The sequence below is a fragment of the Lepidothrix coronata genome, unplaced genomic scaffold, assembly GCF_001604755.1.
Source record: "Lepidothrix coronata isolate B3197 unplaced genomic scaffold, Lepidothrix_coronata-1.0 Scaffold53, whole genome shotgun sequence".
NCBI lineage: Eukaryota > Metazoa > Chordata > Aves > Passeriformes > Pipridae > Lepidothrix > Lepidothrix coronata.
In genome coordinates, this window is record NW_016690233.1 from 4835815 (window position 1) to 4862715 (window position 26901).

Below are 26901 nucleotides of genomic sequence, written 5' to 3' on the forward strand. Positions count from 1 at the left end.
ATACCACGGTATTGGATGTTTTAGAGATATACTGCTGCCTAATGATGCTGGCAGGTGCCTGTGTGGATTTCCAGGAACAGCTGGGTGAGGAGTGGCCAGACATTATGTGTACCAATATCCTTACCACAGAGACCATGTGTCGTAGATGGATCAGAAGAACCAAGAAAGAAGAGAGGTTTCTGGGCAGAGGATAAGTAGCCAGATTCCACATCTCTGCCATGGAACAAGCAGAAGGAGGCTGTTTTGTGGCATCTTAGAGCAACCCATCAGTGCAGGCCATGGTGACCCCATTGGTTGCCTCTTCCTCCAGTCAATGACTGGGTTTGGCCAGAAACCCCCATTCATATCCTGCCCATTATGTGATGTTGCCCAGACCCAGGGCCATAGCTGGCTGGCTGGCAAGCTGCATGTGACACAGGAGCCCCAAGTTCTTCAGGGCTGTGGGCTCCCATGCTCCCCAGGCTTGTAGTCAGCCTGTGTTTAAAAACAAGCAGTAGGAACGTCGGCAGGCACAGGACTCCAGCACATGAAATCAAGTGGAGAGAAATTCTGCTGCAGAAAGTAGGCAAAAGGCAACTGGAGATGAATAGGCTGCCTGACAGCTGGCAGACATGCAGCCTGTCTGCCATAGATGGTAATATAGGCACTGCAACTATTACGGCTTCTAAAGGCAAAAAAGCAATAAAAAGCTTTAACCTCTGCTACCTAGGAAAACAAACACTGGTTTCAGATGCTGTAGGTGGAGAGGAGCCTTTGTGATGCTTGTGACAGGCAAATGGTAGAGAAAGCTCTGCTGAGTTGCTTTTGAAATTAAGGGACGGGAGTGCCTGGATTTGTGCTTTATTTGTATTAGTTACACAGCCAGTTTAAAAAATTATATTACTGCTGTTATTATAATGATATTGCTATCACTACTGTTATTTTTTTAAAACATCAAGAGAGCCTGGACAGCTAGTCTTTATTTCTTATGTGAATGCAAACAGCATTTAGATTTTTGTGGAGATCAGACACCAGACACATTCCTACATTCTTGTCCGATGTTCAATATTTTTCCATGAGTCAAGGAGAACAAGAATGGGCATATTGTGTAAATGCAAAACTCTGCCTTTTTAAACTGACACGATGAATTTCAGCCCTGCCTCTTTGTCTCTCTTCTCTGAGCAGGGGCTTTTCAGCCTGCCAGATTTTGTTACTTACTATCCTTGAAAACAGAGGGAGGGAAAAGTCAGTCCTTGTTAATTCATTGTCCCAGTTACCTAGCAGTGCTGTATCCTTAAGGACTGCTGATATTTTTTTTATTTTTGCTTTTCTGAGATGGTTAAGAGCTGTGGCTTTCCTGCCAGCTCCATTCCCTCAGTAAAAGCCTGCAACACTAGAGGCACTTTAAAAAGAAGTGAAGAGTCTGTTGCAATAGGCGTCCAACAAAAGTTCCTGCTGCAATCTGCACTTCCAGTAAATGCTGGTTCATAATCCAGATTTCAGGCTTTGGGGCTGGTTCTTAATAAAACACTGATACAGGTCAGTGTAGCTGCATCTGTTTACAGCAACAGAAAATTTTGCTCACTGTTGAATTGGGATTCAATACAGATTCACAAACAAGGCCATGTATGCAGACAAATATCAGCATATAAGGGGTCCCTGGAATTTAAGTTTCACTTGGGGAATGTGGCAAAACACTTTCCCACCTCTGTATTTTTAAGTGTGTGTGAAATGTGCCTGACTGATGACCTAAAGACTGAACTCATCCATGCCTGCCAGAGCAACAGCTGCCCTGGAGACTGCTCTGATTTGGTCCAAGTCCCAAGCAAGACTTCATGGCTAGCCTTTCCAAAGGTTTCTCCCAAGTGCAGACCACTATAGACAAAAGTCTGCATGAGAACAAAGACTTTTTTTCTGGACAGAAATATCTTTGATTTTTTTTTCAGATATTTAATCGGGTATAAAATGCTTATTTCCACTCCATAAATGAGAATAAATATGTATCTACCAAAGCTTGCCTGGTCTAAGTAAAATAAGGAAACAGAGTTTCACTGATGTGCTTTCATAACCCTGAGTTTTTGGTTGGTTTTTCTGAGAGTGGAAATTTGGTGAGTGCCCTCTGAGCACATTTGACCCAGAGCTTCCTAGGTAAGGCTTGTGAAAGAAAGGGAAGCATATGAAGGGCAAAAGGAACTAATTAGCACCAAGAATGATGTGGTCATTTGTCCAATCTGCTACCTCTGGAGTTTCAAATATAGCAGTTTGCTGTCCAGCCCTTCAACTGTAATGATTTCTGGTCACCATTAACTAGTTCTGTAAAGGTGAAAGATTTCACATTAATTATAAAATAGAAAATTATATTTATCCAGGCTAGTATTTTCAAAAGTATGTTGGGATCCATATTTTGACACCTAAATAGATGTCTGCTTTTCAGAGGCGCTGAATGCGCATTGGTGTCTTTTGGAATCTAGCTGGAAAATGGGGCTCGTTATTAATGTGTTTGACAGTGTCTAAATGCATGAAGAGTGTTTTTCAGAAAAATACATAGAGATAAAGTCCTTGTCATGGAACCTTATAATCAAGAAGAGAGAAACAAAGGCTAGCAAAGTCCATTTAAAGACTTGTGTATCTCAGTGAACTTAAGATCGGGCTTAAGGAAAAGCATAATGTAGCAACTCAGATTCATCTGATGCAGCATCAGTTTGATGGGTCAACCCTTTGATTTATGTCATTTAAAAACTACTGATCTGATGCCTTCCCTGAAGGAATCTGCATAGAAATGGAGACTGACATTTCTCAAGTACATTGTCATTTATTGCTTTCATCTCCTCCTCCTCCTCCCTCATCATATAGATTGTTGACTTGGAGATAAGTCAAATTTATGCATTCCCTCCATTTGTTCTACGTTCAAAATTTTCCAGTTACTTACCAAGTCTGTCTTAGAAGTGAACAACAAAAGGATGAGAGGCAAGGAACACAAACTGCTGACTAGATGTAAAGAAAAACAGGGGAGCTGGAACAGGGCCCAGAGAGGTTGTGGAGTCTTCATCCTTGGATGTGTTCAATGCTTGCCTGGACAATGTCCTGAACAATCTGATGTAACTTTGTTGGTAGCTCTGCTTTCAGCAGAGCATGTAGTGACAGGACAAGGAGGAATGGCTTAAAGTTGAAAAAGAGCGGGTTTAGATTAGATATTTACTGTGAGGGTGGTGAGGCACCGGAACAGGTTGCTGAAAGAAGCTGTGGATGCCTCATCCCTGGAAGTGTTCATAGCCAGGCTGGATGGAGCTCTGACCAACCTGGTCTAGTGGAATGTGTCCCCGCCCATGGCAGGGGGGTTGGAACTAGGTGATCTCTAAGGTCCCTTCCAGCTGTAGCCATTCCCTGATTCAATGATTCTATGTCCAGAGGTCCCTTCACATCTCTGTCATTTTATCCTAAGGGTCTTCTAAGGAACTCTCCACTAAGGCCTTTGCCACAATACTTTTATTTTCTGTAAGTAACATGGTAAATGGACAAGTAGCAAGTGAACTCTATGTGGTAGTGGTCTGCAGAGATGGAGTTTAAGAAATGTGGCTACAGAGCTATACAACTGCAGAGGGTTTTCACTGTATGACTCTTGGTGGGAACTGACTCTAGGTGCCTGAACTCCCTTACCCAAGTCAGCAGAGCAGTTGAACAGTTCTGCTTCTGGCCACACCTGAGGCATCATTGATGTGTAGGCTACAAAAGTGATGTAAGACTGATGGAACAAATCTCAGTTGTAGTTGAGAGATCCTTAGAGTCTTTGGCTGTGCCAAGGAATTCTGTTTCTTGGGATGGTTGTGGTACCTGTGTCCATTCTTGTAGGAATGTGTCCCCTTGTCACAGTGTGTTATGTCAGAAAGGAGACACTATTCCACTCAGTTATTGCCAAATACAGAATTTTCTCATTTTGAATTTTCAACGCCAGTGATCACAGTTGACTCTAGAAACAAACTCAAGGCTGCTGTGGAGGAAAATGTGACTTTGAGAAAGGCTTTTATATTTGAGAGGCCTAGAACTACTACTTTTTCAGTGTCGTTTCTATTCACATAAGTCAACTCAACGAGTGATCCATAGGAAAATAAGGCATATAGGATGCATCGGTTGTAATGAATCCATTTGTGTCCCTTTCACTGAAAACTATCATAGGGGCCAAAAATACCTGAAAGTTTTGTGGTGACCCTTTGTCATTTACTACCATAGCTGGTGGGGATGGGCTGCTGACCAGGACTACCAGGAGCATCTTCATCAGCTGTTTAGCACCCCGCTGTGTCTCAAAAGATTCAGCAATGGGTCTAGGATCCCCTTGAAGAAAGCTGTAGGCAGGATAAGGGCATCCAGTACAAAGGCTCCCAGGAGACTGGGTAGCTGCAGGGGCATGAGCGTCTGCAGCAGGGGATTGCACCAACAGTCTTAGTCACTGGCATTGCTGCTCCAAGCCACAAACCACGATGTGTGCTCAGCAGTAGGGCTGTGCCTTGGAGGGACAGGATAAAGGAGCTGAAGGGCTGCAGTGTACAAATGACATCACCTCATCCCTGGGAAGGTTTGCAAGTCCTGCCTAGGTGTGGTCTCCTTGAACCTCTTTTGCCAAAGCAAATCTTTTTACAAAAGCCAGGCTTTTGCTATATGCAATATTCTCTTTGCTAACCAGAGAGAAAAAGAACAACAGAAAACTTATTTTCACTTTATTCAAAGATGTCTCCGTGCATTTGACTTGTGTACTTGTGCGAACATCCTCTCATCCTTTTGTGCAAATTCATCCTCTCTACTCTTGTTGTCATTTCTCACATTTCTTTTAAGCATGATCTTGTGAGCTTTTCAGTACCTGAATTGGGGGGATTTTTTCATCTCATAGGTGCCTTTTTCTTACCCTGGACTGCTCCTGGTCCCCTCTATTCCCATTGACCTTTTCCACCTCCTGGAGCATTCCTTCCTGGGTGAGAGCTTGTTTCTACTCCACCTCTCTGGCCATTTTCTTGGATTTGGATACTCTCAACCTTCTCATCAAGATGGTACAAAAGAAAGACCAAATGATGAAAAATCACCTGAACATGTGCTATTCCAAGACAACAAAGCATTTAGGGTTCCTGTAACCTGCTAATGATCTTCCATAATGATTATAATTCCAAATTGATCTTCCATATTTCATATTTCATCATCTTCTAGATACTGGTCAAATGAATCCCATTTTTACGATTTCCTTCCAGACTTGTGTCTTTCTAAACCCTGTGGCATCTCATCAATAGCAATGACAAATATATCAGGGGAAGATACACAACCACCTTAATAGGCCTACGAAAACCACTACTCCTCCCCTTGCCTCTTTTTCCCCTGCCCACTGACAAGTGCCACCAGTTCCCATGAACCATAGACCAGTTTGAACCATGATGTTTAATATTTTTCATCCCCTTCTACATATGCTATCATCACCTTTCATAAGCCAGCATCTTCTCATTTCCAAACAAACATTAAGTCCCTCTTTAGATCTTGCTGAGCTCTGAATCTCTCATGCAGTTCCTCAGACTCTATCCACTTTGGATGAAAAAGTGTATCATTTCACTGGGATTAAATTTACTGCAGATCAAGCTTGTTAAATAATCTCTCGATCTGCAGTTAATCAGTTAGAGTCTTATTATATAAACTTTCATCATTTTCTCTTTTATTTGTCCTTTCTATTGTCCATTCTCTTCATAGGAGTATCTTCAAAGCTTTTAAATTGTTGTTTCGAAATCCTCCAAAGCCCTCTAAATCTTTGCCTGTTCTGCTCATATTGGTCAAACTCTTGGTGGGTTGCATTTGGCCTGTCCTGACACTGCATGTTTAAGCTGAAGGTTTTGAAAATGGCTCTTAAGTACTGCTGTTACTTTATGTCCTTAATGGGATGAACGTGCATGATGGGGAGAGGCAGGGTGAAGATGCTAATACAGGTCAAACTCAGCCATCAGGCAAGTGCAACAACCTTGTTAGAGATATTCACTTACCATAGGTCTGAATTTGATCCTAAATATCACTTTTTCACTGAAGTTTTTGGCAGAGGATCAGGACTCCTTCCTTCTAACAAGAAGCCATTTTGCCAGTTGCTCATTAATAGCATTAGTTGATGCATGATGGAAGGGTAGCTCTCATTGGCGTGGGCCCTCCTTGTCCTGGCTGATAGAGTCTGATGCTGGAAGCATGACTGGGTAATACGCTGAAGGGATCTTTCTTTTCCAATTGACAAGTGATGACTGTATCTCCTATGAACTGTAACTTGCCCTGCAGAAGACCTCAAGGCCAAATAGTTGCCTTGAGCATCCTGTGTGATTTGCAGGAAGAGAGAAACAGTCTTAAGTATTTCCTTATTTTCCAAGGCTAGATAGATGGCTACTGTCTTCCTCCATTGATTGAACTTTTGATACAGAGTGTTGCAGAAGAGATAGGTGCTTAGACAGGTAATAAAAGCCCACATGTGGGCATGGATATCTGCCCTAATGAGCCTACAAAGCCTTCACACAGACAGTTTGGGAGCAACAATGAGCAGAATACCAGGACCAGGCTGCTCTCAGCAGTCTTTCCTTAGGTGAAGTCTGCTGTGCTATTGATCTCTAAAAGGCAAATCAAATAACAGCAGTCACATTTTTAAGGATTAGGAGCTTCCTGTGCAAGACAGTATGTGTTTTTAATACTTTAAGCTGACTTATGAAACTGGTAAACAATGTGGAGGGTGGTGTTGGATGACCTCTTTTACATGCCTGATCATCCTGTCAGCATTTATAATGCATTTGATATTTCCTTCTCATCAGAATAGGATCAGTTAAGCAGTTATATTTCCCAGACCTCAGATTGCATTAGGCTTTGTTTCACATTTCATGGTAATAAATGTTGACATAAATGTCTATAGATTTCACACAAAGTGATTGTTAATTTATTCGTGGTTGAAAAGGATCATTAAAAAAACCAAACGAAAAAACACACAACAGAAAAGACTTCTCCAGAAGACAAATACACAGCTTGGAAGATAAGAAATGCAGATCTTTCATGCCTATTTGTTTTGCACACAGTAATGACTGCTACATTCTGATTAGCAATCTTGACCTAGTTAAAGTGCTATTGTTTTTCTGTGTTCCTATTCTTCTGAAAGGCTGTGACTAGACATGATATTTTATAATCCATCAGATGTAAAATCTGCATAAAAAAATATAATTATTGTGCTTCAGCAGCTTGGACCAGAGCCCTGACGTTATGTTTATAGGCAGTACACAGTGAATAATATGGATGCATTTTTAGGTTGGTATGTTCAGTTGGCAAGATACATAATTTTTCCATAAGTGAAGGTAAATTGTGGGATTTCTAACATGCTGATTACTATTCTAGCCTTTTTCCAGATAATGAGAATTAAGTGGATACTTGTCAGCCAAGGAACATCCTTATTTATTACTACAAATTCAGGTTTAGTGGCACTTATTACAGCAAGCAGGGAGGAAAACTTGTGTTGCCTCTCAGTCAGCATTATTATTGCTGGTGGTGCTTACACCCAAGGATCGACCTGACTCAGGACACCACTTCAAGAGGCCTGTATAGGCACCAAATCTCTTCCCAAACTGCTTATGATAAGAAGGATAGGGATGGGCCTTGGGAAGGTTTGGGATGTGTAGAGCAAAATTCTCACGGCAGTAAACCTTGCTTCTGGTCATCCAAGTGGTCTCAGGAACTGATTAGCTAAATAGGAGAGGAGTGAGGCAGGGTGGAGGTGTGCTGTCTCAAGTGCCCTGCATACACCTACAGTGTGGAGCTGAAGGCACCTGTACCTCCTCATCCTCACTGCTCAGAGAGAACAGTGGGTCCCCTTCCTGTGAACAGAGAGGGGGCGGCAGGAGGCATCTGGAGCTGAGCCTGTGCAAACCAGATTGGAGAGAGAAACAGCATCTGCTACTCTTGCACAGGTCTTTGCACCCATGGAGGGACCACCTTGACCTGGCCATGGTGCTGTGTGGTGCTGTGAGGACACACCAGCTTTCAGGACTGCCCCCATTGTGTGCTGTGCCCAAAGCCTCCTTTTTGTCACTCAGTCTGACATGAAAAATTAATGTTGCTTCCCAGATCCAGCATCATCCAGCAGATTGGACTTTCTGAACTTGGAGTGCTAAAATCTCTCTGAAGACAACTGTCATGCCTGCATCCTCAGCCATGTCAGGTAGATGCTGCAAGTGAAGACAAAAGATTAAAAATAAATATACTCATGCTGTGCAGAGAAAATGCAGGGCAGAAGGGATAGGGAGAGATTCTCAAAGAGAACCATGCTATTGAGATCTTCAGGAGAGATATCAGGGTGAACCTGATGCCCCTGGGTGTGAGAAAGAGGGGGAACAGCCAGAGCCACCAGATTTTGAGAGATATGTAGAAATAGAGGCAATGGGAGCCCTCGTGAGTCTGTAGTCAGAAACGGGCCTTGAGGACGCACGTGTGATTGTGGCATTAGGACCTGTGATGGCCCCAGAGGTGGCATCTCAGGACAATGGCCTCTCCTTGTCCTTGTGTCAGCCCCAGGGTGCCTCTGTGGCTTTGCAGCTGGCCACAGTGTGAGTCACCACAACCATCCTGTTGTCCTATTGTGTCTGGCTGAAGGGGTAAGAAAACAAGGAGAGGCACCTGGTCCTCCTGCACACTGGGATGCCTGCAACAGGGAGGCTCTGCTCTGGTGAGCCCCAGTCCCTGCCTGCAGAGCCACTCACCAGCTTGGCACAGCCACAGACACTGCAGAGGTGACACTGCAGAAGTCTGGCAGCAAACATTACAAACCACTATTTTGAAAATGAGAGTTACTGTCATTCAGGATCAGGCTCTAAGCCCCAGGAGTGGCTTGCTGGGTCAAACCCTGCAATGCAAAGGTGCTTTCACAACATAAATAAGAAGTAGCATTCAGCATGTTTTCCTCCTTTGGAATGAATTTTTTTTGGCCTCTTTTCCTTGTTTGAATATTTTTCTTATTTTTCCTGTAATTCCTTTTCCCTTTTGCCTCCCCAGATACGTGAAGGATTTTGTTTACAGTGCAGCCATAGATACAGTCAGCACATATTGTGAGAAACTCTAGGTAGTTCAAAAGGGACCTTTTAAAGTAGATTTTTCTGCTGCTTCTATGTTAAAAGCATAAAATCTAAAGCTGGGTTTTTTTTAACATCAGAAGTATCACTCCCCACGAATCGCTAATGCTGCCACACTGCCTGGTTCATAAACGTGGCAATCGCATGGGGTTCCAGTTAGTAGCATCTTATGAGTTTCGTCATGATTGTTCAACCACATGAGGTAAGAAAGCTGCAAACCTTAGTTGGAAATTGTGAGAGTCGGAGAACAAAGGTGGTAGGAATCTTCTTTTTATGTATTCAGCTAGTAAGGATTACTGGGGACCTAAAACTATAATGCTCTGGTATTTTCTCTGTATGTTACGTGGGACATTTTGGTGTTTTGGTCCAGTCTTAAGTGTCCAGCTATAAACATTTTGAGGTGACAGTCAGATGTGTTACTAACATTTGCACTGGGAATTTTTTTTTTTTGAGATCTGCAGGCACTATGAAGGTACTCGGGCAAGACAGAGGGACAAGCTTGTTTTTCACTTGTCCTGAGAGCTGTGAAACTCCAGGTGCTGGATGGTTAACCTAGGACTTCTGTCAAGCACTGTGCTTCTACACAGTGTTAAATAAGATAAAAAGAAAATTCTAAAGGAAGTCCAATTGCAGAAGCTGTATAGAGTGCGCAAAAAAATAAGACTTTCATTGAAAGTGAAACCAGATAGACTGTGCAATTTCCTGCTGACACAGACAATTCTTTTCTTAGCCATATCGAACAGACCCTGTGGAAAGGAATGCAAGGTGAATTCACATGAGTAATGTCAGAATTGTATCAAACATGTGATAAAAATATTGTTAAATATGTATATTTTGTACAAAACAATCTCTAAAATTTCTCATTGACAATTTGTGCTTTTAAATCAAAAAATCATTTGTTTCCATTTTTTGAAAAAAAATTTAAGACAGAAAAAATAATCAATTTTCAGCAAAATCCTCTAGTTTTACATTTAGTAAAAAATTTCAACCAAAAGAAAGGTGAAACAATTTTTTTTTTCCCAAAAGAGAAATTATTTGTTACCAGGATTTGATGCACCCTAGGTATTAGCTCGGTAGATCTCCTGCTGATTTGGCCTGGTGTCAAGGAGCATTAGAGAAGCTGCCTCTCTTAAATCCCTTTAAGACTCAGAATAAGTTATAAATATAAAACTTATAAATATTATATATGTCTCTCTGCACAGGATGTGGTGTCATACTGGCTCATTTAGACCAAGTCATCTCTAGAGTTTTGCCCTCCTCTGTTAACGTCCCCAAGCCATTTGGCCACTAACAGTGCTGGGCTGTCTCACAGACATGATCTCCAGAGGCTCAGCCTGTGCAGTTTTAACTTCAGAAGACCAATCATCCAGCACTGCCTCGCTGTAAGTGTGTGAACACACACTGACTCACCAGAGCCTGCTCAGCAAAAGGTCTCACAATAACAAAGGCTGCCAGGAAATGCCTGTACTCTGTGATGGTTCATCCAGTGCTACACAGCGACCTGTGGGATGGAGCTGGGTATGGAGGGCTTTGTCCTCTCCCACTTACTGTCATGTCACTTGTTTCCCATCACAGAGCCTTTCAGTATTACACAGTTTAAGCAGTTTGAGATGTGTAATCGCGAGCCTGTTTGATCAGAGGAATGTGTCTCTATGTGTGTTATAGGAACTTTTGCTTTACATTTACTGACCCAAATCAATCCTGGCTTGCAAATTGGAAGAGATGGAGCCTGAAATCTGGCAAGTTCTCTTTTTTTTGTCCTCCTGAAGAGTCTGTGCTTTGCTTGGGGAAAAAGGGCTTGAGTAGTGATTTCTAATCGGTAGTTAAAAAATGTGATTGTTAGAAAACTGCAAAGATTTGAGTGATGGAACCATGGTCCACTCCCTTCCGGGAAAAAAAAAAAAAACAAAGCACATGTAATGCTGGGGCAGCAGTGTCCCTTCGAAGGCAGAGTTCAAATGAAGTAGTGAGACAGAGAGGCTTGTGATGGACACTGCTTGTCTCACTGAACAAACACAGACCAGTCCCCTGCAAACCCCTCAATATATAATTGGCAACAGCTCACTGCAAGGAGGCAGAGGAGGCTTCATCCCTGTGGACTGCTCACATCCTTCCCATGCCCTTGCTTTCTATATCCTGAACTCATGGGGGATGTGAAATCAGGACCTTTTTAGCAGCATCAATGAAGTCCCCTGAGACTCCCTTGCACCTTGCAGCCTTGCTCACTTTTATTTTTGCTTTAATGTGGGAACGTCTGTTGAGCACGCTGTTGTCAACATTCCAAGGGCTACGTTCAAGGTTTTGAGGAGACGTGATAAGTTAGCACTTGTGATTTCTTCTTTAGAAATATGCAGTGCCCCTTTTGGGAGGCACTTCAGCAGAGCAGATGTCATGAAACCAGGAGTCCTCCAGCCCATGTCGAGGGAGGGAGTGTTTGGTTAAGGGATGTGTCTGGGGACCATGGAGCTCTGCCTGGCTCTGCTGCTGACTTGTGGGTGGCAAACCACTTCCCAGCTCAGCCCTATCTACTCACCCAGCTCACCCTGCTATCTGCTAGAAGCTACTTCAAATGCAGGAGAAAAGCAGCTGCTATTCAAAGCCCAGTGTAACATCTGCATTTTTACATGTATGAGAAAGCCTGGTGCAGGTGCCCTGAAAATGTAGAGACTTTTTAAACAGCTCCCTCTGCTTCAAAATGTCAAGCAAACTGGTATTATCTCAGAAAGTCATATTAACCACATAAAGCGTATACATATGCAGAGAATATATTTTTCATTATCTGTTCAGTCTTTCTGTCAGCAACAAATCTGAAAGCAAAATGTGCTGCCAAGTCATGTATTCTGATGACCTGGGAACTTCCCCATTTCCCAGGAAGATGAATTTGGGGCACAAGAATGATTTCTAATAAACACACCAAGAGCAAAGATGATGGTAAAAGGAAGTGCAGCTGACCTTTTTTTTTTTCCAGAGGAAAGTACAGTGACTCATGTGTCAGAAAGACATGCTAACCAAAGACAGCCTGTGCCTTTTGCAATGACCACACAAACCTCTCCCCCCTGAGGGACACCTAGTGACAATTAGTTACTCTTGAAGGCACATGATCTGTACAAATAGACACCAACATGTCTGTCCTTACAAAATGAAAATGTGAATCTGTGATTCAAAAGCTATTCTGGAAACTTAACTTGAGATATGAGATGAAATTTTCAATGTCAGAGAAATTACAAACTTTATTTTAAGGGCTAAATTCAGTGACCTTCTGATGCAATGGAAGGATAGGTGGGTATGGAGGAAATATGTATTTCTCAGTTGACCTCTTTTCAAGCAACTCATTGGTATTTGCATCAGAATAAAACTGTTCACATCTGGAGTTATCTGGGAAGAGCTTTTACTTATAGATAAGCCTGGATCTGAGGGGCATAGAGGCCACAACAGAGTATTATGTGCCCATGGACTTCTGTACATGAAACAGTATGATGCAAATAATGTGACTGGGAGATCTCATAAATCATCCTCCCTGACTGGAAAATTAGAGTTCTGAGTTGTCTCTACCCATCACAGCCTCCCAAGGTATCACAGTTTGTACAGGCACCATTTTCTCACTGGCACACACAGGTATTTGTCAGATGGCATTGTCTGATGTCTCCTGGGTCATTGCACTTCTACCCAGGTGCAGAAAGGCAGAAGATGAACCATGTTTCACTGCTTAGTCTCCTGACACTGCTAACAGCTGGAACAGTGACAGTGTGCACTGAGCGAGGGCTGCGCGCGCGCAACTGTGTGTGTGTGTGTGTGTGTGTTTATGTCTGCTGCTCACACGTGTGACCCCTTTGGTCATAGGATCATAGAACCATTAAGGTTAGAAAAGACCTCTACAATCAAAAGTGGAGAGCTAAATATAGGACAGCTGCCCTTTTTAAAGTAATCTGTTCTTTTATGAATGATGTTCAAAGCAACTCTTCTTGAGGGCATCAGCATCTTATTAGAGGACATATGCACCAAGTCCAAACTTTTCAGCTCATGGGATTGACATCTCTGTTTTCTATGTGTGGAGTGGGAATTTGCGTATACAACCACAGCAGATGAGAGTAAATCAGGTAGACAGAGCCATGAACCTCTTTTTCTTCGGTAGGCCCACAGGGCTAGTGAGCAAATTAAAGTATTGCTGTAAATATCCAAGAAAAAGGAAATAGAGTTACAGGTGTCGGAGCAGTGTTATGTGTGTTTTATGGCAGATGTTTCAGAACAAAAAATAATTAGGGCTTAATGTATTAATATACATCTCTGGGAAATAATCCATCATGGGGAGGGGAAGAGGGTCTGTGATCAACAAGAGGCAGCAGTGCTTGAAAGATGCTGGTGGCAGGGGTGGTGATGGCAGGGAGATTCATCGCTTAGAGCATATTTTCCTACAGTTCTGCAGTCTCATTGACTGAAAAAGCCAGGAGAAGCTTTATGAGCTAAGCAATACTTACTTGCCTGTTGCCTTGCAAGCAACTGGACTATGGATCGCTTCTTCGGTGTTATCTAATGATTATTCTTTTTGTCTCTGTTTCTTTCAGCTCCAAGGCTCCTTGAAGAGAAAGTTGGTGGTTAATCTGTCACCTGTCAACAACAAGAGGCCCAATGGTGTTTCAGAGAGCTCTTTCCTTGACATTAAGAGGATAAGAGTGGGTGACAATATTGCAGTGGGACAAGGTGGACAACATGTTAACAATTGCCAAAGCCAGTCAATGTCAGGAACTATGACTGTGGGGCAAGGATCACAAAGAAAAGCCAGCAGCCTAGCAAACAATACACATGCTAGTGGGAATGGCATGTTTAATATGACTTTGAAAGAGGTAAAGAAAGAACCAGGAGAAACAATGTCCTGCAGCAAACACTTAGACGGCCAGACATCCCATGAGAACATGTTCCCTAACAGATATGGGGAAGACTCCTGGGACCAAATGATGGATCTTGAGCTTCAGGAACTGTTTAATGAATTGACTAACATATCAGTGCCACCAATGAGTGATCTTGAGCTAGAGAATATGATAAATGCCACGATAAAACAAGACGAGCCATTCAACATTGACCTTGGGCAGCAGAGCCAGAGGGGCCCTGTGAGATCTCTGCAGATGGATAAAATGGTGATAAAAAGTGAATATGCACCAGGCATGAATCAGGCTCCTGTGGGCTCCCCACAGATGAGGCCTTCTTCTGCAGGTTCAGCCTTCACTATGGCCACCACTGCCATGTCCACCTCTTCACCCATCCCCTCGGTGCCTCAGAATCAAACACAGGTATCACAGGTTTCTTCTGCGTCCAGTCGGCCATTGCCCAACTGGCAAGAGGTGTCTCATGCACAGCAGCTCAAACAGATCGCAGCCAACCGGCAGCAGCATGCCTTGATTCAGCAGCAACAGCAGCAGCAGAACCAGACAGCCAACTGGTCCACGCTGTCTCCATCAGGACCTTCCCCTGGACCCTTTGTGCAAGAGAAAATCCCCAGTCCTTCTTTTCGCCAGCAGCAGTTCAGCCCACAAAGCTCAGCAATGCTTGGGGTACCAGTGAATGGAAACCAGTCAAAAGGGATGAACAGCTATGTTTATAAACCAACCACTCCCCAGAGCAATCCAATGGATATAATCATGCAACAAAAGCCTCAGGACCTCAACAGGAACTTTATTAACAGCTCTCAGCCACCTCTAGAGCAACATCATGGCAACACAAAGCCTTTGTTTCACTTTAACTCAGAGCAAACAAACCAGCAGATGCCTTCAGTTTTGGGTTCCCAAAACAAGCCTGCCCTTCTGCACTACACCCAGCAGGCACAGGGTTCAACTTCCATGCAACAGCCACAGCAGCAGCAGCAGCAACAACAGCCACAGTCACAACCTGCTCAACCTCTCCCAAACCAGTCTCTTCAGAGGCCACCTAATGTAACCCTAGCAATGCAGCAAAAAATGATGCTTCAGAAAATGCAGCAAAGCCAGCAAATCTCAGGTTTGCAGTATCCAGTCTCTCAGCAGCATAGACAGGTAAGGCAAATGGCAAATTCCTCCATATTTGTTACAGAATCATTCTGGTCCAACTAGTAAAAGGCTTTCCCAGCCTGGCCTCATTCCTCCAAGAGATGTTAATGACCCTCTCAGCACACACTTCTGCCCAGCTGGTGATGGCACGTTTAGCACCTATTTAGGTGTATCATGAATGCATGTTTAGAAAAATTTCAAGAAACACATGCTTAGTGCAATGGAATGAATGTGTCAGTGCTATATATTATGTAGATACCTGTCAGAAAGGTGAGATAGTAGGGCAGATGCAAGCTTATTTTGGACTCCTATCTAAGTTTTCTAGCTTACAAAAATTTAGGCTCTTTTGAAAGTCAAAATTTTAATGAATTTTCATGTTATCTTAGATAATGTATTTTACAATGTTAATTTTTATATCATCATTTTTCTCAGGGAGGCAGGGTCAGGAAATTCTGGTTTTAGATATATTTTGACTGATATGACAAAAAATATTGTTTGCACATTTGCTATCTGTTTGGCAAAGAAAATCAGACTTATCTGTGAGCTTTATAAATGCCCATCACAGTTCTGGGAATATTCTGTGGATAAAATACATGGTTAGATATGAAGGAGAAGGTTGCCACAGAAATGTCTACAATTATATATCATGTGGCCATCTCCCACTGTGTTATCATAAGACAGTGATCTGACAAAATCTGCTTTTATAGCTTAGTTATGCTATGCCAAGTCCCTGTACACCCAAGTCTCAGATCCCAAGCTTCAGACCTGCCAATCAAAGTTAGAATGTGCAATCTCACTGTACTCCAGAATCTAGAAACCAGCTGCAAAACAAGTAAAACATATTTGACCTTGGGACATTTAAGCAACTCTGAGTAGTTTCAGTGGGACTTCGGCTCAACACATTTGAAGATATGAAATCAGAATATAGGTGTGGAGATCATCTGTGGATGTAAAAACAGCTATGAGAAACTACTGAAAAATGAAAGCCTACGTTTTCCGTGGAGTCCGAGAGAAGTAACACTGTGAATTAATCATTCAGAACTGGAGTTTCTTCACCAAAATGTTTGGGTGAACAGCCTGTTTTAAAAAGAGTAAATATAGTTGTATGCCTGCACACCTTTCTACTTTTAATTCTTTTAAATATCCTGACCAAATGACCATGATTTTCTCCAACAGAAAATCCCTTAGCAAGAGGTACCAGGTGAAATCTACGGCTAGGTTTGAGAAGTTGCTTTGTTGAAAGATGCTGGAGAATGAGTATTGGCAGGATGCAAGCACAGTTTTGCTGGTTTGTGGGAGCTGGCTGTTCTTCTTGGGCTATTGTGTGCTCTCTTCTTAGGTGCATTTCCCCATTCTCTTAATGGAATGGCGGGCAGATAAATTTTAACAGTTCCTTCATTCAGCCATGATGAACCTTCCAGCAATCTGTCAGCACAGGGGAGACAGGCAGGACTTCTGCAAACACTACTGTTTTCTGAAAAAAATTGCAAGGTCACATTCTGGAAAGAAATAAAAACATTGAGAGCAACTCTGCTTGAGGCAATGTTAGCTCCTTGCTCTGTGTCCTCTTGGGCTGCTGCTCAGGGAGGCCAGCCAACTAGATGGGACTTGGCACCTTGGCCCTAGTAGTACTTGCAAGATTTACCATGAGTGTAGCAGGACCTCTCACCTGTGCAGCCATGAGATCTTTTGGCTTAGGAAACTTGTCCTAAGTGAACTTTGCTGAGTGCCAAACTTTAGATATTACATCAAGGAAGGAGTTTTGCCTGTCATCACAGACTTCTGCAAACTAATTTTCTGAAGTTTCTTGTCATCTGACCACTTTACACAGTTGTGTCTGCAGGATGTGGCTACCTGACCCACAGCACATCTGAAAAGCTTGAAAGCTTTGTAGACACACATTACAGGGCCTTTGCAGCAAGAACACTGTTTTTTCTATGCTCTAGAGAGATAACTGGATTTTTTTTTAGAGATCTTTAGCAGTTTTTCCAAAGTGCTGATGAAGTTCAGAAAATCAATTAGGTCTCTCTCAGCAGAGTATTTTGTAGCTGCTGGAACAAAATTTAGAAATACAATTGGTCTGTAAATGACAGTTTTTGAAAAGTTTGACCATAACTGTTTACCTGCAGTATTTATGAGTTCTGTGGACTCCTTTAGTGCCTGCCTGCACATCTGCAAGAGCCCACCAACCCCTTGGTCAGGGCCTGCTTCTCCCATAAGTCTGAATATTAAATCAGAGGCAGAGGAGGCACCTCTAGTATTATCTTCCAATAAAGATAACAAAGGTCAAAGCAACCTTGTGGGTTGACTGCTGCTGATTTTAGCAATGGGGACATCAGCTCATTTAGGCTGCACGGTCTGCTTTCCTGAAGGATCATCTCCCACTTTTGAGGATTCCTACACGTCATTAACAGTAATGCACGATTAATTACCAGCATTTACTAATTAACTTCATGATTAATATTTATTTTACTGATGGTCTATTTCTTCATGAGGAATCAAGGTTTGATTCTTCTTGGTATGATTCAGCTCCTCCTCAGATCATTGTCATCGTCATCATGGCTAGGCTTCGCGAACGAAGATTTAGGTGAGATCGTTGTAGTTGTGCACTGTAAGGACCATCTCAGAACTTGCTGGAATGCTTTGTAGCTGGTAATGTGAGTGTATGTTCATAAAGGGCTGCTGTGACATTGCCATCAGATATCACTGACTAAAACTCTATAAGTTCACATTTTTAGAGAACCAGCTCATCCTCTGGGTTTTTACTCCCCAAGCTTTAAGATCCCCAAAACCCATTTGAACTTGGCTTTATCAGTCCAAGCTAGCTAACTGGAAATGTAAGGCTTATAATCTCTCTGCTTGTCATATTCCCTTTGTGTCAAACTGAAAGAAACTTACAGTGGGATTTGCTAATTAGATGTCTTTTGCCTCTAGGGAAAAGTCATAAAAATGATGGAAACCATCTTGGTTTCCTGGAAGATCTGAATTAAGGGTTTTTTTGCCTCTCTCTTTTATTCTCCTTTGTTATGGGAAAGATTCCTTTGCATTGTCTATTAGAATGCAATATACACATAGTCATGAAAAATCTCATAGAAATTCAACACTCTCTTTGTTTAGGGAATAATTAGAAACTCCAAATTCTACACAGGTATAATCAGGTTTGCAATACTTATACAGAACCTGAGCTGAAAATCTGTAACTAGGCTTGGGTAGAAGTTTGAAGTCTAGCTTTCCCCTTGTGAGGAAATTTAGTCCAGTCAGTGAAGAATGCTTCAAAGTAAGACTTAAGGTTTTTGAATGAAAAATTCAATGTTTTTAACTAGTCTAAGAAATTCCGCACACATTTTTGAAAGCTTTTGATAAGACATAAGACTTGTTCAATAAGATCCATTAGTTTTTTGCGAAGAAGTCAAAAAAAAAAAAAAAGAAAAAGAGCTGAATTTTTCTCCAATTGTTTTTATTCAACTTCATTTGCTCAAGGGAAGAGAGAATAGAAGGCTGAGCTCATGAGAACAGGAACCCTAACGGAACAAGGCCACTCCATCTGCTACGTGTGGGCGTGTCCTATTTAGTCTTGGCTTTGGAGACAGGGATAACATGAGAGATCGTGAGAGCTTCACCCCCCACTTTACATGAACAACCGGTAGTCCCTATTTTTAAGGCTTTGGAAGCATCTATGTAGTTACAAACGACAACAGTGTTTGCTTGTGCAAAGTTGAGGTCCTTGTTAGTCCCTGTTCCTTTAGAATGCTTTGAGCATATAGTCACCTTCTTCTTTTTCACTTCTCTATTTTCATTTGCAATAACCCGGGAATTGTGATTAGTTGCAGTTTGGGGGGTGATGTGGGTGGGTAGTGTTTTCCGTTACTTGCCCTAATTGGAGCATGCCTTAGATAATTTTCTTCACCAGGTCTCAACAGGCTCCATTTAAATCCAACCAGTCTTCCTTCCTACTGAATACTAAGCAGTCCCTTCTCTGGTACCAGCTCCAAGCATGTATTCCCCGTACATGCCTCTTGCCTCATGCTCTCTCCAGGAAGGCTTTCTATTTTGCCAGTGGCCATCCAAGTGGTCCATGCCCCAGGGACACAGCATGGCTGCATCTGGCTGGAGAAAAGCCACAGAGCAGCACTGCACCACAGGATGTGCCACCACAGAGGAGCTCCAAGTGCTGACCCCCCCTTGCAGACCATTCCTTTACACCAGCCTTTCCAATGGCCAGAGCTTAACTGATATGTATTCATCACTCTTAAATATCTCCAGGTGATAGAGATGGTATTTCAACTAAACTGGCAGCTCTGTAGAGGTGCTGAAACAGATTCTCCTCTCATTTTCTCCAATGTAAAGCCAGTGAAATTTCATTTCAGGACAGTGTAATTGGACTTACAGTAGCAGAGTAAGCAGTAGGATATGACCTTTTACCTTTTTGTTTTAAAGCATGGGCAGCATATGGATTCAATAAAAAGTAAATGTTGAAATGTCAGATAGTTAGAGTGCTATGTGAGGAAGAAGCACCAGAGCAAAAGAGCTAGTGCCTTTTTTGAAAGTGCAGATATATAGAAACTCTTGTTACCATTCACTCCTGATCAGTAATTTACATCTCTAATTTAGCCCCTGAAATTTCTCAAAGAAACTGTGGCTTCTTTAAATGATTCACATCAAAACAGTATTTTCCTAGACCTTTGTATTTACCATTACAGAAGAAAAGAAGAACACATTTTGGTGAAGCAATCTCTCTGTTTTCAAGTGTGAAGGAATTATTTTGCAAATATTTGTGAAATATTTGTGAAAGGAAGAGAGAAAACTTAGAATGGCTTATGGTAATTGGTACAAACCAGGACTTGAATTTAACTGAGATTGTAAATAACAACAATTCCAGGCTGTTGGAATCTGTAATAATAGAAACTGTTCCATGGTGTAAGAAAATAACAATGTGACCTTCTTTCAATGCTCTCTATAAAAATAATATTTGGATGACAGCTTTTATTGATAGCTCCATTTTGGTCACATTCCCTCGTGCAAGGACTTCTGAATTAAATAATCTGTATAAAAACTTCAGTATGTCCCAATACCACCATCTGTTGCAGGGTCACAGCTGATTTATGAACATGAAACTAGAAAGAAAATAAGTTCCTGTGTTGCCCTGACAGACAGTTATCTTGATAGTACTTTACATCATTCATGCTCAGTTTGCTGAACAAAATACCTAGACAGTCACACTGTGGACAGTCAGTCCCTGAGGACATTGTAACTCAGAATTTCAGGGACATTCCCAGTTCCATAAGGTTTGTTGAACTCTTTGCATAAAGCATTTACACTGGAAGAATAGTAGATTATTAGCCATGGTCAAATGCTCCTGGGTTAGGGGATTTGGACAGTAGATGACAAAGTTCCTGAGGTCTCTTTTGAACTGCTTTTTGAAGGTGCTTTCATTAAGGTACCAAAGAAAACCATCATTGCGCTTGCCTGTATGAGTTATTTGCTAATGTCAGCACACTTGAAGTCTTATTTATTATTTATTAACATTGTGAAAGTGCCTGGGAGATCCACTGATAGGGCAAAATATCGTCCTGTGAAGAACTGCATAAACTCAGATTAAAAATGTCACCTGTTTCAAAGGAACGGCGTTGAGCTGGCTTTTTTAAGAACAAAGATAAAATGGGTTTTATGGAAGGAATTTGATAGATATGAACTTCTATCTACCTGCAGGTCTAGAAATGTTGATTTGAGGACAGCAGTGATCCAAGAGGCCCTTCATGACCAAGTCAGCTGTCTTGGCTGTGAGGGAAAAAGATGCTGTTGCAGACAGGAGGTACAGTAAGGCTGTTACCTGCTTCACTCCTCTGGTTTTACTCCACGGCCATCTGGAAGACAGGGGCTGGGGAAGGAAAGCAGAGGGACAAGGTGTGTACACAGGAGAAGATGATGATGGCTCCAAGGAGAAAATGGCAAGTGAATAGCTCCACAGTGCTGGTGGCTAAGAGTACAGTTTACAGGCTTGAGGTAGTAGGGTAAATTGAGGAATCATAACCAAAAACAGGACATGACTTTGTGCTTATTAGATTAACAGGAAAGAAAGTCTAGCAGGGAAGAATGTGATAAGGAACTGTGAAGATTTCATGCTGACCAGAAAGAAAGAGGCCAGGGATGTTTCAGGTCTGGTTCCCTGCTAATAGGCAAGTTAGTCTGTCTTGACCTGTGAACTTGTCTATAAAGCTATGGTATCTGCAAGGGTTTCTTACCTGGTTGAAGTGAGGATTCCTGCTATTGCTGCTTGAGCATTTGAGGCCAGAGTCAAGCCCTGAGACAACTTCCTGCAGGGATTTTGGAAAGGCAGCCTGGAAAAAACAATATAATTCCACAGCCATTTGGAGCTGGCATGGTGAAAAACCCTTTCCTGTAAGTTTTTACTTGTTTGTAGGCAATTTATGAATACCTCAAGAAGTCAAGGAACAAAAAAAATTTTAACAAGCCTCAGCTACTATTTCTCTCCCTAGAGTTTTCCTATTATTTTAATTCCCAAAAGTGCTCAAGAGTGCTCAGTCAGAGTAATTTGTCTCTCTAGGGGTTCAAAATGAAGGAATATTTTAATGGCAAATATTTATTCCTCCACTCAACCACCTTTACTGCTGGTGTTTTTATGGCGGAGACCTGCCCCAGGCCACAGATGACTGTTGCTAAGACAGAACAGACCTAGTAATATTCCCTTAATGTGAGTTTTCACGGGTGAATTTACCATTTGAATGTGATGCTGATCCAGAAAATCAGCCAGATGCTCCAACAGAACTATTCCAGAACCATCTGCCTGCTTCATTTGCTGCATGCCTGTTTCTGGTAATGTACACACAGTGTAAAAGACAGCTTTTGCCCTGAAGAATTTATAATCTAAATAAGAAAGCCAGCCAAACCTTAAGACGAAGGAAATGTTACTGTATATGTTATATATTCTTGTGTATTTGGGGAAAGAGAGGAGGAAGATGTCATTCAAAGCTATTACAATCATTGGAGTTGTTGGATAAGGGTTTATCATTGCAGAGAAGTCCTCTGACAGAGTCTGGAGTTGAAACAGACCCAGTGAATTGATAAAAATGAATTGAGTAAAAGAAGGGATATTTATCCCTCTCTATCATACCAGATATATGTATTTAATGTTAACCCCCTAAGCTTTCTGTGTAACCAGTGAGGAAGGTGCAGCTCAGAGTACTTGAGCGAGACACAAATGTGAGGGATAACCTCTCTGAAGGAGACTCTTAGCGCCCATGAGCTGTGCTGCTCTGCCTGAAAGACATGTGCAGGCTGAAACTACAGAGCATTGAATTGCATGGCAATATGGTGAAAGAAGGGGAGAGCAAGGGCTCTGGATGCTCTTAGGTGAGGTTTCATGGGATGGAACAGCTGATGTAGAAGCTGGAAGCTTCAGAAAAGGACAAGAAGTCCTCCCTCAACCCAGCCCTATCTCCACTCCTTCCTCTAGCACCAGCTCTGGCGCTTGTCTGAGCTCTCACAAAACTAGCAGAAAACTATCCTTTTTCTCTCTGTGTAGGTTTTCTCCTCTTCTAGTGACTTTCTTCAGCTTGTGGAGTCAGGCAAAGCCAACACTGGCACAAGGGAAGTGGTGGGAGCACGTAGCTGGAGGTCAGAAGCGGAGATGGGATTGCTTCTGCCAGCGACAGCGAGTTGTTAACTCATGTGACAGATGCTGGGGAACTCAGCTACCAGGGTGGCTGGAGGAGTGGAAGGTGAACAGCTGGATGCAAGAGGGAGTCTATGTGTGGAAGGACAGGATAGGGAGAGTCAGGGAGCGGAAAGATTAGTTCAAGAGAAAGAAACAACCAGGTGAGACTGGATCCAGAGAAGGGCAATTGTGATGGGGTGGACCAAGACTGCGAAAGAAGGTTGTGAAGGAGTAAGGCACAGGAAGAGTAAGGGTCTGAGGGTAGGAAGAAGCCTGGAAGGCAGTAGTACAGAGTTCAAATTGAGTTTGGATGAGAGGGAACCGGGGAGAAGGATTGGGAGCTTCAGAGGAGAAATCTGAGAGTAAGTCTGGGTGCAGACAGAGGAGGAGGGGGATCTAAGGGTGGGAAATAGTTTGGGAGAAAATGGGGCAGAATAGGAGCTACTGATGCACAGGGGACAAGCACCTTGCAATCTTCTCAAAGGGGAGAGTAGAAGACTGGTAACAGTTAAAAACTAATTATTTCTGTATCCTATGCCAGGAATAAGTGAAGGGGCCTAAGGGCTTTGTCTCCAGTAGTTAGTTGCCAAAGCGTCTGTAGGAAGTCTTCAGGACAGGGCAGGAAATGCAGCCCTGAGCCCTTCAAATTGCTGGTTGAAAGGACGCACTACATATTTCAGGCTGCCAGTCTCCATCTGTCAGGGAGACAGAATAAGCAGCATATTTGCCCCACTGGAAAACAACTAATACAAGAAGTTCTCCGATTTTCTTCACCTTCAGGGGACCCTAGAATTTCTCTTCCATCTACAGATGCAAGTGTAGCCATTGAATAACCAACATGAGTAGAATAGAATAGAACAAAACAGAACAGAATAGCATAAATAGAATTGTTTAGTTGGCAGGGACCTACAATGGTTATGTAGTCCAGCTGCCTGACCAGTTCAGGGCTGACCAAAAGTTAAAGCAGGTTCAAACACCTCCTAAACATGACAGGCTTGGGGCATCCACCACCTATCTAGGAAGCCTGTTTCAAGATTTGACACTTCTTCCTGCCTTGCCAAAGATATACATGAGGAAGAATGACGGAGACTGAATGGTCCTTTCAGGTCTTCGTAAGAAGCTGTGCAGTCCACCTTGGTTGAAAAGTTCCCCGTGATTGACTGATGCCAAAATACTTGCAAAGACTAAGGTGTGAAAATGAGGAAGGATGGTATTTTTGCGGAGACAATTTGTTGTGTAACTTGTAAGAGGGACAGGGACTTTGAGGGCTTTCTGTAATTCTCTGAAGATGAGTTAGATGTACTCTCAGAGACTTTTCTTTTTCCAGTCTTTTCTATAATTTGCAGTGGTTGCAAGCCGGGCCATAGCCTGGCTCCAACTGCGTGATGAATGACTAAAGGATTTAGTGCTTTGGTTCTGGTTAGAAAAGCATCCAACTTTATCCATTGCAGAACTAGATTTCTCCGAAGGATTGTTAACAGCAATCCTAGCAAAAGCAAGTTTTGCTGGGGTGACTCCAGTCTTGTCTGGTTTCAGCTAGAATGGGGGAAAAAAAAAGAATTACTTTTTTTTTCTACTGGAACTGGTAGAAGACATGGGAAAACAGAGGGATTAGCAAAAGTATTGGGAGCTTCACAGCCTCAGTGCAAAACAGAGTGGGAAGAGGGAGGGTGGGAGCAAATTCTGGCTATCCATCCTTAATCCGAAGCTGCCTTCTCCTTTCCAGGCTGTACTTCACTGTCATACACTTGCAAATTCACTCCAGGAATGAAAACAGACTAACTTTAAGCTTGTTCCCAAAGCTGCAAATTTGTCCCTGCTGGGTGTTAATTTAACTGCTTCCAGGGCACCAGGATGTCTACTGGTGTTCACTGTGCTTGCTTTCTTCTTTTTTTTTCGCACATCTGGTGTTGTGAAAACTTCCAAGGCACCACACAGAAGAGTGATGAACTGACCACTTTTAACCCTTTCTGCAGCCTGCTAAGTGTCTCCCTCTACTGTTTTCTCCCTATAGTGGACTCCATGGGCTTCACTACACAAGGGATCCACAAACTCTAAAGTGGGTCTTATGAGCATTGTACAGGCTGAGAATTTCTTCAGCTCCATCATCCTCTGTTTTTCCTATGAACAAACCTGGCTAAACAGTAATAACTGGACTTCAAAAATTTCCAGCAGGAAGAAATGTATTTGGGGCAGGAAGAGGTTTTTTCCAAAATACTTCTTTTTTTCCAATTGCTTTTATCTGGTGTTGCCACTTCCCAGCAGGGAGGACGTTCACTGCAGTAGTTTTGCTCACATTATGGCAAGTGATGGCCTTTTCCTGTTGTTTTTTGATTGTTGCCCTTTGTTCTGTAATGGCATTAACTGTTTATCTGCTGCATTGACTGAACCAGAGCAAATCCAAAAGAATCCAGGTGTCTCATTTCCAGTCACAGTTGTTGTACTCTACCAGACTTTCTCCACTTTGTTTGCTTTCTGTAGAACAAGTTGTTTGCATGACCAACTCACTTGTTTCACTACCATATTCCTAGCAACCGCAGACAAACTGGCTTTTTTTTGTCTTGGCTAGGGCTTCCTTGGCCTTTTGTGCAATACCAGTCTTATGTCACAAGGAGTATGCAAAGTCCTCTTGTGCTGTCTTCCTCTCAGCCCTATCATTACTTTTAACCCTGCAGCTCTGCTCTCGTGCTTCCAGCACACTGACTGTCCTTTCCCAGCCCTCGTTCCTCTTCAGCACCCAACTCTGGGTAGCTGAAACACCATTGAGAAACATCCATGTGGGCTGCTAAACACAACAAGAAAGTAGCAGCACTCATCACATCAATCCAGAAGACCCAAGCATGCCACAGTCCTTGATTTTGGCATCTTCTCTTCTTCACATAGGGTTCTCACTGCTGAGTTTTATTTTTAAAAGAAGTAAATAGCTCTCAGTCCACAAATTACAGGGCTCTGTGGTAAATATGAAAGCTAGTTCATGGGCTAAGTACAGCTGTGTTGTCAAAATCTTGTTTCATATTTAAAGTGCTATCAAGTCTGCCCTTCCTTTTCAGAAGCAGCACTTCTTGGTGGGCAAAGCTCCAGAGCCCCAGGAAGCATTGGAGCCATTCTTCAGAAGGGTTTTCCATAGACATATATAAGTACTGCATTAAAAAAAAAATCAGATTTTTAATCCTCCTGAAATGCTATCTGGAGTGTTCTACTTGTGATCTGAAAATACTAAGGAAAATAGGGTTGTGGAGATACAGGCATTCATCTCCCTATTGTGGCTGCACTTTTTAAAGCTGTGGGGTAGGACTTATGTGTCCATAGCCAAATTATTTATGCAGATCTAGAGAATGTTCATCCAAAAACCATATAGCTTTAACATATCCACTTCTGTTTTTCTTCTAACAAATTTTCCAACCCCTGCATCTAGTAACCACCTTTGACATTGGCCATAAGTAAATTTAGGCTGGAAATTAACTGCACAGTCCCACCAATTTGAGAAATCGTTTGGCTTTCCTGAGGAGAGTGTTGGTATCCAAAAACCTAACTGCTTTTAAGATGAAATTTAATATAAATGTTAGATTTATGATAGCAAGGCACTCAGATTAAAAATGGAATCCTTTTTTACTCTACTTTCATAGCAAAATACAAACTAGTCCTCTGACTGTCACCTCATGTGTCCCTTTCTCTTTAGAAAGAACCAAGTGGGGACCTGTAGAGGCCACCTCTAAGCAAAGTGGAATAGATGGTATGGCTAGAGACACCAGATAGACTTACAGGCATTTATTTGTAGTATTCATTTAAATGTATGGTCTGGTATGAACTCTGAGGATATTTTCCCTCTCCTCCTCCCAAAGAATCCAAATCAAATTGAAAGCTAGTCAGTTGGCACAGTAATTGTATATAAATTTGCACATGAAACATTAATTAAAGTCAAGCTGTGGAAAAAATAAAAAAGCTAAAAGACCTTTGGACATTTGTGTGAAGATCACTGTGCTCGATACCGGAGAATATAGAAATGTTTGGATTGTTTGCTCAAACAGGCACGATGTTAATGAATCATTTTAATCACCTTCGTTATAGTCTTTCAAACAGAGCAGACTCCTATGCAAAACCAAGCCTGACAAAAACAACATAT

The 26901-nt window shown here is 42.3% G+C and overlaps 1 protein-coding gene across 1 annotated transcript in view; it reads left to right on the forward strand.

Annotated features, from left to right (window-relative positions):
• The window catches only part of MAML2 (mastermind like transcriptional coactivator 2), a 214175-nt gene that overhangs the window by 135981 nt on the left and 51293 nt on the right, over positions 1–26901 (forward strand). The window contains exon 2 of the mRNA XM_017816072.1: positions 13649–15109. Coding sequence (XP_017671561.1) covers positions 13649–15109 — 1461 coding nt within the window. The remainder of the gene's footprint in view (positions 1–13648; positions 15110–26901) is intronic.